General features: G+C 39.7%; 1 protein-coding gene across 1 annotated transcript; it reads right to left on the reverse strand.

The window, feature by feature from the left end:
* Window positions 1-1011: 1011 nt before the first annotated feature.
* Window positions 1012-10019, reverse strand: sult1st5 (sulfotransferase family 1, cytosolic sulfotransferase 5). The gene is made up of 8 exons (XM_071916700.2): window positions 10014-10019; window positions 6386-6521; window positions 3370-3498; window positions 2995-3092; window positions 2423-2549; window positions 2240-2334; window positions 1960-2140; window positions 1012-1867 (listed from the first exon to the last, which is right to left on the reverse strand). Exons 1-8 carry the CDS (start codon window positions 10017-10019, stop codon window positions 1755-1757), a joined length of 885 nt encoding a protein of 294 aa, XP_071772801.1. The 3' UTR covers window positions 1012-1754.
* Window positions 10020-10521: the final 502 nt, after the last annotated feature.

The raw sequence follows: 10521 nt of genomic DNA on the forward strand, positions 1-10521 counted from the left end.
AACAAGATCTTCATATGGAAATAGATCAAGACGATTGGTCTTATATTTGTGGAAAAGTTCATAAATGCTCTTACAATCTAAGGCATAAACTAGCTCTATTTAAGATGGTACATAGGGTTTAATATACTCCAGAGAAACTAAATAAAATGAACAGTGAGATGTCATTTCTTTGTTGGCGTTGTAAGAAACAAAAAGGCATGTTTTTTCATACGTTTTGGTCATGTAATATACTTTCTTCATTTTGGAACTCCGTTACCAAGATAATATCACAATGTTTACATGTATCTATGCCCTTTTCACCTCGTTTATGTCTTTTGGGAACTAGTATGTCTGACAAGTGGAATAAATATGAAAGCAGGTACATAGATCTTACCTTGTTGGCAGCTAGGAAGTGCATAGCTTTAAATTGGAAAGTATCCAAACCCCCAGTAATAGTCCACTGGTGGAATGAAGTCTCAAGCTACCTTACGTTGGATAACATTTATTACAAGAGTAAAGGCAGATCCTCAGACTTTTTAAAAATATGGCAATCTCATACAGAATTTGACTTTAAGAACCTCTTACACCAATGTCAGTGACTATGACAACGGCAGGATCTGAGTGCAATAGTTTGTGTTGTTTTGTTTGTCTATTTATCTTGTTTGTTTTTTGTTTTGTCTTTTATATCTTGAGGATATGATATGTTTGGATAACAATCAGGATCCCTGATTGTTTGGAGTAGGCTCGACCCTCATTACTCCACTGACTAACCTTTTATTTTTCCCTCCACGTTGTCATGATTGTTATATCTCATCATGTTGTGCTTCCCTTGCCTTGTTTTGTCTGTTTTGTTTTTGTGGGGGATTTGAGATATGGGGAATGAGATTTATGTAGGGTTAGTGTTGTATAGTCCTCGTGTTGTTCTCAAAAAGATAATAAAAAAAAAGAAAAAAGTACTAGTGTCTATTGTGACTAGTACATTTTAGGGAATAAATGACAAAACAGCCTTAGGTGCTTTGATAATCAGTGCATTTTTACTTTATTGCATTTTTACATTGTGACAAACTGCTCAAATCAAGCAGTAAAACCCTTACAAAGACTTATCAAAGGCACAGAAACTACAAAAATACAAAGTAATCCCCCATATCACACCATTGTAAATATTATGGAATATACAGTTCAAACAGCCTTTTGAATGATTATTTCCTCCGCCAAGGAGGCAATGTTTGTTTTCACCCACATCTGTGTGTTTGTCTGTCCGTCTGTCTGTTAGCAGGATATCTCAAAAGGTTGGGCACGGATTTGCAGAAAACTTGGTATGAAGGTTGGTTATGGGCCAAGGAAGAACTGATTAACTTTTCATGTAAATTGGCCAAAAGGGGGCGTGGTGGCGGGCGTGGCATATCACCAAAAGATGCATAATCTTTGCGGGGTGTTGTCAGACATGGTGGAGGTCTGTGCTCTACTGAGCACATTTTCTACATCTAGTATGTCATTCCTGGGAGTGCAGTCTGTCTTCAGTTCATAAAAAACACTTATGTTTTGATAATATCAAAGTAACTTATATGTGGGAAACTTAGCAGCTAGTGTTTTTGTTGTTCTATTCTAAAAAGTATTTATTGTTGCAAACAGTCTTCAAGTATTCTGTGAGGAATAAATTAAATTACAAAATCAATGCAAATCTGTCACAATCACATTCTTTAGTCATACTCATTTCTGACATCGTGCTTTTAGGAATCCACAAACCAGATTGATGGAAGAGTTTAAAATATTCCTTAAATCAAGAAGCGGAATGGAATGCTGCAATCAGCCATCATTTTACTGTAATGCTCTCCAAATGTGGCATTTTCCTCTGGACTGAAGTGGTTCTGCCAGTCGCCGACCTCCCCTGTCAAAACAGAAACAGATAGGACTTGAGGCTCTCTCACTCTCACGCTATCTCTCTCACACACACTCTCTCTGTCTCTCACTCTCCCCCACCTTTTCTTAAGAACTCTGATGCCTGTCGATTGAAGATGGTGTCTGGTATGCAAGAGTAGTTGGCCATGGGGTTTTCCCGCATGGCAGCGAATGTTGTCATCTGCGCTATGTTGCTGCAAATTTCCTCGGATACCTGCTGACCAACGAAGTCGGCGATTCGATGGATCTCCCTCTCAGGATTCTGAAAAAGATGGCAATATTAGCATTTGATTCCTGTGTTGCAGTCATGTCCTGGAACCAGGTTGCTTGTGCCTTCTCTCATCTGTCAAGCACTATTTACCTCCTTTATGTCCTCATAGAAAAGGTAGAGAATTTGCTTCTTTTCCTTCTCCCTCCAGAAGCCTTGGACATGGTCATACCAAGAACCCCAGCCCACTGCACAAAAAATGATTATGAATATTTTGAAAAAGAGAAAATTATCTGTAGTAATGCAAGTATCCAAGTATCTACGAACAATACCCACACTGCCCTCTCATGAATTTGTCCAGGTACTGAGACCAGGGTCCAGGCTCCGGCTGAACCAGATTCATCTGGTCGAAATGAAAGTATGACACCACATTGTCTTTGGGATTGCGTGCTACATAGATCACCTGCAAAAACATGCACAAATAACTTCTTTTTTTTTATTATCATAAAGCAAACACAGTGTTCCTCTCAGTGATATAGTGGTAAATAAAAAGATGGGTGATTATTTGTTTTCAAAAAAGCATCAATTTATGTTTTATTTTCCCCCTAAAAGACCCTATCCTCATATAAATTATATCAGTTTGATGCTGCTAACTATGAGGTATAATAACAATTTACTTCCTAAAAAATTATGCCAGCCTTAAAAGGTGGGTAAACTCTATTCTGTAAATAAAAAGGAGGGTAAACTGAGTTCAGGGGGGTTTACCCTCCTCTACATCCCCAATTCCTCAGCATTACTTTTCAGTCAATAACGCATGATTCTCCTACTTATCCAATATATTTTGTGGAAAAGGCGACTGTGACCATCATATAATTTTGTAATATCATAACCAGTGTATTTGATCTCACCTTGCATCTTGCCTCCCAGAATGTGTTAGGAATGAGCTGGATGGGAAGATGAGTCTTGATGACACGGGGAGGCTCCATCTGCTCCAAATGTGTGATCCCTGCAGACAGCAAGGTGGACTACATTCAAACTTGAACCACTGAACTTGTCTTTCTTAATCCAGATCAAGACGGCATAAATGTAAGATGCTATAGTTAGCAATATACACATACACGCAGGGCTTGAAATTAGCACTAGCCGCATGCTGTTATCTTCTCTGCTCTTAAAAACTACTTTCCATAGTGGGTAGATTAGATGGGCTAGTGCATTTCTGAATCCAGTGGCCAGTAGATGAAATATAAAAATGTGAGTTTCATGCTGTGTACACTCATACTAACCAGACAAAGTGGGATTCGGGGTGGTCATCTCGAGGAAAGGCATGCGGACATGAGTCGGAGCACGTCTGGCTCTCCCAGCATCTCCACGGTTCAAGATCAAATCCACTATCTCCTGGATCCATGTAGTTCCTAGAAGAAAGAGCAGAGCTGCTAGTGCTGTTTGAACGCTTAGAAAGCTCGATCCCAAACCTATTTTGTTACTGTATTTATGTTTTTACTCTTTTATGGATACTTAGGCTTTTAGATGATTTTAAGGGCAACTTTTAGAGGTTAAAACCTCTAAAGCAGTAATCAGCCTAGACTTTTAGACTTTTAAACCTGACCTGTTGCACCCCTGATCGCCTGTTAATTCAGCTGGGCAGAAAACGGCTAAAGACATTAGCCTTCCTGTGAGAGGGGGTTGTAGCCAATTCAGTGGTCTGTCGGACCATAGTCACTAACACGGACCACGGATCAGTTCTTTGAAAACCTTCATTGGGAGTGGATCAAGCTGACAGGTAGTAGATTTTGTGGCCAGTACTGTACAGTGCTGTAAAGTTACTAAGTGAGATTGGCTCAAATTGTGACAACTATGTGAAGTGGGCTGAAGAGAGCTAGTAATTCCATTTCTAACTGAATTGATCTTAGACTCAAAGAAGTTCATCATCTGCACTAAACAGAGGCCAGTGAAAAGGGGGATGTTTCTGTGTGAGCTTAGCGACTGTGTCAAACAGGAACCTGGCATTATTTTTGTTAGAATTAATCAGCTTAGAATAATATTGTTTTAGCTACTGTGACTGTGCACTTATAAGCTAATAGGCTTTCATCCTATGCAAGTCGAAAGACCTCCAATTTTTTAGCCCATCACTGACGTTCTAGTTTTCGGCACTGACTTTTACATGCACGACAGGCATCGTTGAACCAAGGGGATGACTTATTGGGAGGGCGAGTGGATACAGGAGCGAATGTATCTAAAGCTCTAGTCAATACAGAATTGAATTCCTCTGTGAATTCACGTAGGGAGCCAGTGGAAAGGATGAGTGGTGCCAGAGTAGTGGGCAGCTCTTTGGATAGTGAGTCCAACACGGTGGTGTTGATACACCTGCTGCAATGCATAACTTCATAGTTATTACGTGGAATATTTAAATTGATCACAAACTGGATGAGACAGTGATCTGAGATGGATGGAGGACAGGAGAGGATTGATGAATTGGAAACAGCAATGCCATGTGCCAGGACCAGGTCAAGAGTGTGGCCTTTATTGTGAGTTGGTCCTGTGAGGGAATATGTGAAGTTGAAGGTATCTAGCATATTAAAAATTCCATGGACAATGAATTCCCTGGACAGCAGACATGTATATTGAAGTCCACTAGTATTAAAATGTTGTCAGACCTGGTTACAGCTATTGAAAGGAGTTCAGAGAACTCATCAATAAAACCTGTTATTGATTTTGGGGGTCTGTAGATTAAAATACAAAGAAGCTGGGTTTTATCCTTAATTGTGAGAGTCAGTTTTTCAAAAGAATTAAAATGTCCCAGTGTGACAGGAGAACATTTGAAAGGTGTAGTGAAAATAGAGGCCAGTCCTCCTCCCCGTCCATTAGACCTGGGATTCTCAGTATAAGTGTAACCTTCTGGGGAGGCTTCGTTTAAAAAATTAAATTCAGATGGTTTACACCATGTTTCAGTTAAGAACATAAAATCAATGTGATTATCAGAAATAACAGTAACAAAACTGGATTTGTTAGAAAGTGACCTTGCATTCAATAAGCCCATTGTAAGAGTTGTTACGGTTGACTGTTAAGGATACCTGGGCTGTAGTAGGATGTCTATGAGATTGTCATGAATGACAGTACGTGAAAAGGTGGAACAACCATGTGACCTGCTGTTACAAATAACTGGGATCGTGATAAAAGGAAGAGAGGTCTGGGTAGGGTCTTGCTGTCATGATAAGTTAATTTTAAGCTATGAATTGGATAAGGCTAAAAATCATCTGTCCCTTTCCTGTTTAAATGTTAACCATCCATCCTGAATAGGTTCCGTTTAGTGCAAAAAGAGTCAAAGTGGCTGATAAAACTATAACCTGTTGCTGTGCAAAAATTTTGCAGCCAGTGATGGAGACTGAAAATGTGGTTGAAATGTTCAGAGCTCTTTGAGAGACTTGGTATAGGTCCGGATAGGATACAGTTTTTTCCTAGGCTCTCAATGGTCCATGCTAATGACTCGATTTCGTATTGAAGCTTGGTTGATTGTCTGGACATGACATAATTCGTTCCCACGTGCAGTTTCAGTCTGGATTTAGATCCAGCAGGTTCTCAGTACTCCTGCTGCTTGATTTAAGCTTGGCCTTTGACACAGTGGACCACAACATTCTGTTGGAGCATATATAGACAAAATAGTAAAGGCCCAAGAACTGATCCTTGAGGTACACCATATTTAAGACTGGAATGATCAGAAGTTGTATTGCCGAAAACCACACAGTGAGTTAGATATATGAGAGCGAAACCATGAGAGAACTGACCCTTGGATGCCAATATAATGTTTTAAACAGAACAGAATGTTGTGGTCCACTGTGTCAAAGGCTGAGCTTAGATCAAGCAGCAGGAGCACTGAGGACCTGCCAGAGTAAGCAGTAATCAACAGATCACCACCCTTGATAATAAATCTAGCTTTAACTTGAACTATCATAGTCAATGCCACACTTACTTAATCATGTAAGAAGTTTGCAATAGAGCCATAATTACAAGGTTCAAGGTTCAAGGTTCTTTATTGTCATGAGGACAACAAAACAGCGAGAAGCAGATAATGCTAGCTATGAAATTCTTGAGCCTAGAGCTAGCCACAACAATGTAAACAAAATACTATACAACAATGCAAGTGGCAATGCAATAAAATAGCAGTGTAGTAAAATAGCAGTCTAATAAAATAGCTGTGCAAGTATGCATGTGTGGTGTGTGGCCTGTGGGTAGAAGGTGTCCCTGAACCTGCTGGTTTGGGGTCCGGATGCTAACAGTTGCTGACCTCTCAATATTCCTTACCTGCCTTGGGGTATGTAGCAATGAGCAGATCTTCTGGAAAAGCTCTGAACGTCTCCACCCTTTTCCAGTGTGTGACTATGGACTCCAGCAATGGGATTCCCTGCACCTCTTTCAAAGAGCCACGGGTTGCCCACTCCTTCAAGGAAAATCAAAGAGTACTGCGATATCAGACTTGTCAAGGGTCATACAGAGTAGAAGTGCCACAAACATGTGAATATATAATGAGTATGTCAGTATATTACATTTGACTAATTAGGGGTTCAAGAAACCCATTGTTTTTGTGCTGGTTAGGGGTTCAAGCCTGTATGAGGAGACTCGCCAAATGATAGATATTCATGGTGACTTGTCACTCAAAACCAGATGGGGCATCAAATATATACACTTGTTACACATAGGAGGCCATAACTCCCATATTGCACTGTACAACTTTGCCAATAGGAAGACGTATGTCTACCATGATGGATTTTTCTTCAATTTTAGACATAGACAGTATACTGTAATATGGGGCTGATCTTCCTGATGGTGGCGCTATTGCAACTGTCCAAAGTTTAAAACGTCAAAAATGCATTAAAAATCAGCCATATGTGCGACCAGTGTGCAATTTTCTGAGGATGTAGGCCCATGTGAGAGGAAGGTTTTGTTCAACACTACCTAGTGGAAATTATGAACTCAGTTTTTTTCATAAACTGTAAAACAAATTAAGTTGAACTACTTTTACACCGTGAGTTGAAATGACACCAAATCAGCTTCCAAATAATGTGCAGACCCTCAACTTTAAAAGTTATATGAGGTGACTCGAGTCACATGACTTGGTAATGTGCATTATCTATGTGAACTGGAAAACGTTAGCCCCATTGGGGGCTCCCTGCACAGGGAAGGGGTGTAGAAGAAGAGTAGCGGCCATGTTTAAGACATGCATTAATTAATAATTGATAATTCAAAACCACATAACCAGATAATAACCAGATACTTTGAATATGCTGCACTTGTCCTAATGGACATTTATTTTTATTTATTATTTGAGAACCAGTATATTAACTTTATAGTTTCTATAACTACAGTTTCAGATTTCATTTATTTAGCCTTTTACAGGAATTTGCTTTGCATGTAAGAGCATTGCGTCAGACATTTACAGACATTTCACAGAGATAACATTTAAGACATCAAAGAACACACATGACAGAATGAATATAGGAATGACAGTGTAACATGTCAACATACAGGTTAGGGTCATGATCATGGTGGTCATGACTTTTTGCTGGGCTGTGCTTTTTACATATTTACTGTGTTGTTTTTCTTGGTTGTAGGTTACGTATTTAGCAATTTGCAATGTGTGATGACGGTTAACGGGAAATGCACGTTACGCATTTGGAATTGCGTAAAGGTGAGAGAAACACATAGTTTTTGGCATTGCGTAATACATGTCAGGAATGAAGTGCAATTTTTTTATTTTCATAGTAGATGTTCCTATTTTTCTAGTTTCGCATGGTGACGTGTGTGTGTGTGTGTGTGTGTGTGTGTGTGTGTTTGAGAGAGAGAGAGAGAGAGAACTGATCGATGCTGTGCGTCGTTATGTGGCAATAACAATGGGCATCATATTATCATTAGTTTTTGTGTTTGTCTACCCCCGATCGCTGGTGATGCGTCTGGCTAGGTCCTATGTGAATTTGTTAGGGTGCTTTCACACCAGCCTTGTTTAGTCCGTGCAAACAAGGCTAAACAAGGCACCTTAGGGTGCTTTCACACCAGCCTTGTTTAGTCCATGCAAACAAGGCACCTTAGGGTGCTTTCACACCAGCCTTGTTTAGTCCGTGCAAACAAGGCTAAACAAGGCACCTTAGGGTGCTTTCACACCAGGCTTGTTTAGTCTGTGCAAACAAGGCTGTCCAAGGCTAAACAAGGCACCTTAGGGTGCTTTCACACCAGGCTTGTTTAGTCCGTGCAAACAAGGCTTCCGTGCAAACAAGACTAAACAAGGCTGGTGTGACACCAGCCTTGTTTAGGGTGAAAGCACCCTAGGGGGTAGTGAATTAGTTGTGAAATAGAACTCGTTGTGAATTTGGTAGTGACAATTTTGTTTGATAAGGTGATGAGTTTGCTTTTGTTTTGAACTGACTGAGATCCTCCCCAGCCTGCAATGAAGAAAGTCAGGATGCTTTGTATAAAACTTTTTTTGCCCTGCTTTTTTAAACAGGGCAAGCAGTGTCTGATCAACATTAGATCTGAGCTTCCTCATAAAGAAAAGCTTTTGCTGTGCCTTGCCCTATATCCTCACTGTGTTGCTGTTCCAGGTCAGCTGGTGGTCAGTGATTGCAGGCATTTGTACTCTGGCACAATCTCAACGTCTGCGCTGTATATTGATAATGAGAGATGGTCTGGTTTGTTTTTCCTTAAGTTACTTTGCATTTACAGCAATGCAGACATTTCTTTTTTTTTTTTTAATTTCTTTATTAAAGTTTGTCCATATACAAGTGCTTTTGTGCCTTATTTTGGTCATAAAGAATTATGGCACATGAGCCACTGTTTACATTTTTTTTAAATAAATAAAAAGCAATATTATCTTTTGCCTTTGCATTTTTTTCTGCTGTACTGAAAACCATGTGGATCTGTGACCCCAACGACGTACACGAACCGTGAGTTTTGTGCACCGTTTTCTACAAAGAACTCTGTAAAGTTGGCCGATTGGCTGAGGCACAAAAGAGATGGTTCTGTTCATCAGTCAAGCAGGTGTTTTATTTACAAGCAGTGCAGTCCCATGCAGATAATATACAGTGCAGACAAAAATTTGGCCAATTGAAGCCCGTTTTTTTCGGGTTTAAAACAGAGGATCGTCCAGTGCAGCACAGAAGACAGGTGACAAACAATTCATTCGTGAAAAGTACATTAATAAATATACATTTAATTGCAAAGACTATACGTCTCTTGTCTTTTTATTCACACTGCAATGTTTTGTGTAAATGAGTAAAACTACAAATGTGTCGCTATGTATTACCTCTACCCAAGGGCGTAACTTTGGTTTGAGAAGTGGGGGGGACACAATAAAACGGGGAGTCTGGGGGTACTCCCCCAGAAAAAAAAATGCAATTTGAATCCCATTTCCTGCATTTCTACATACATTTAGGGACTACGGCAACCAATATAAAATCCGGGAAATAATTAAGTTGGTCATCATGCTAAATTCTGCCAGAATAGTACTAAATATGCATAAGAAAAACTCTTACTTTCTGTATTGTTTAACCCACAACTTTACTGAACTTCACATGTTGAGTTATTCAATTATGGATATAAATATATTTTGAAGAATAGGACTGACAGATCTATGGTACATTATTGTGGCACTATCGATAATGTGTCATTTGCAACTTCAACAAACATACAAAATGTATCAAAGAATATGAATCTTTTTTTTTTAGAAGTTTTTTAGAAGTCACACACTGTCAATACTATAAGAGCACTGCCAATGAATGTGTTAGCTTTTTTTTATGTAAGTCTAGTGTGTAGTTATCTTTATTATGAGTATTGGTTATACCTGAGATTAGATAGTCTTTGGTTCTACCTTTTCACAGTGTCACTCAAAATACATGCCTTTTGTAATCCCCTTTTTTATGATCCTTCAAGAACTTCTTACCTTCATGTATCCATACTTAATGTTTACCTTTTAAGATGAAAGACAGACAGTCAATTAATCAAACTTTTAATATAAAGAACATTTCTTTATTCTCCTCCTTCATCTCACCCTTCAACCCCATCTCTCTATTTATCCTAACTCCCGTTTTAATATAAGTGCTGACTCCGCCCACCCGGGCCAGTTACGGCGTACGCCGGTAGTAATTACAAGTGGACCCTATCCTACAGTCCCTGCTCTCAGCGGAGGGAGGGGGGCTACGCTGTGTGGGAAGCGCTGTGATAGACAAGCAAGTAGAGCAAACCGGCATCAGTCATACCAATTTATTGCCAAATGCTTTGGGATTCAACACATTAACATTGCTTCCCATGGTCAGAAAAAGTCGGCAGATTTGTCGCTAGTCGCTTTTGAGAAATAAAGTCGCCAGGGGGGTCTGAAAAGGCTAAGTCTAGCGACAAAGTCGCACAGACGCCAAAATGTACTATAGAACTGCGTAGGCAGGCTGTCCGTG

The sequence above is a fragment of the Centroberyx gerrardi genome, chromosome 14, assembly GCF_048128805.1.
Source record: "Centroberyx gerrardi isolate f3 chromosome 14, fCenGer3.hap1.cur.20231027, whole genome shotgun sequence".
NCBI classification, from domain to species: Eukaryota; Metazoa; Chordata; class Actinopteri; order Beryciformes; family Berycidae; genus Centroberyx; species Centroberyx gerrardi.

Excerpts from the sequence above, each read along its gene's own strand:
- sult1st5 (XM_071916700.2), bottom strand. Across the intron at positions 2,550-2,994 it reads TCTGGGAGGCAAGATGCAAG|GTGATCTATGTAGCACGCAA; the intron begins GTGAGATCAAAT and ends ATGTTTTTGCAG. Across the intron at positions 2,335-2,422 it reads CAAATTCATGAGAGGGCAGT|TGGGCTGGGGTTCTTGGTAT; the intron begins GTGGGTATTGTT and ends TTTTTTGTGCAG.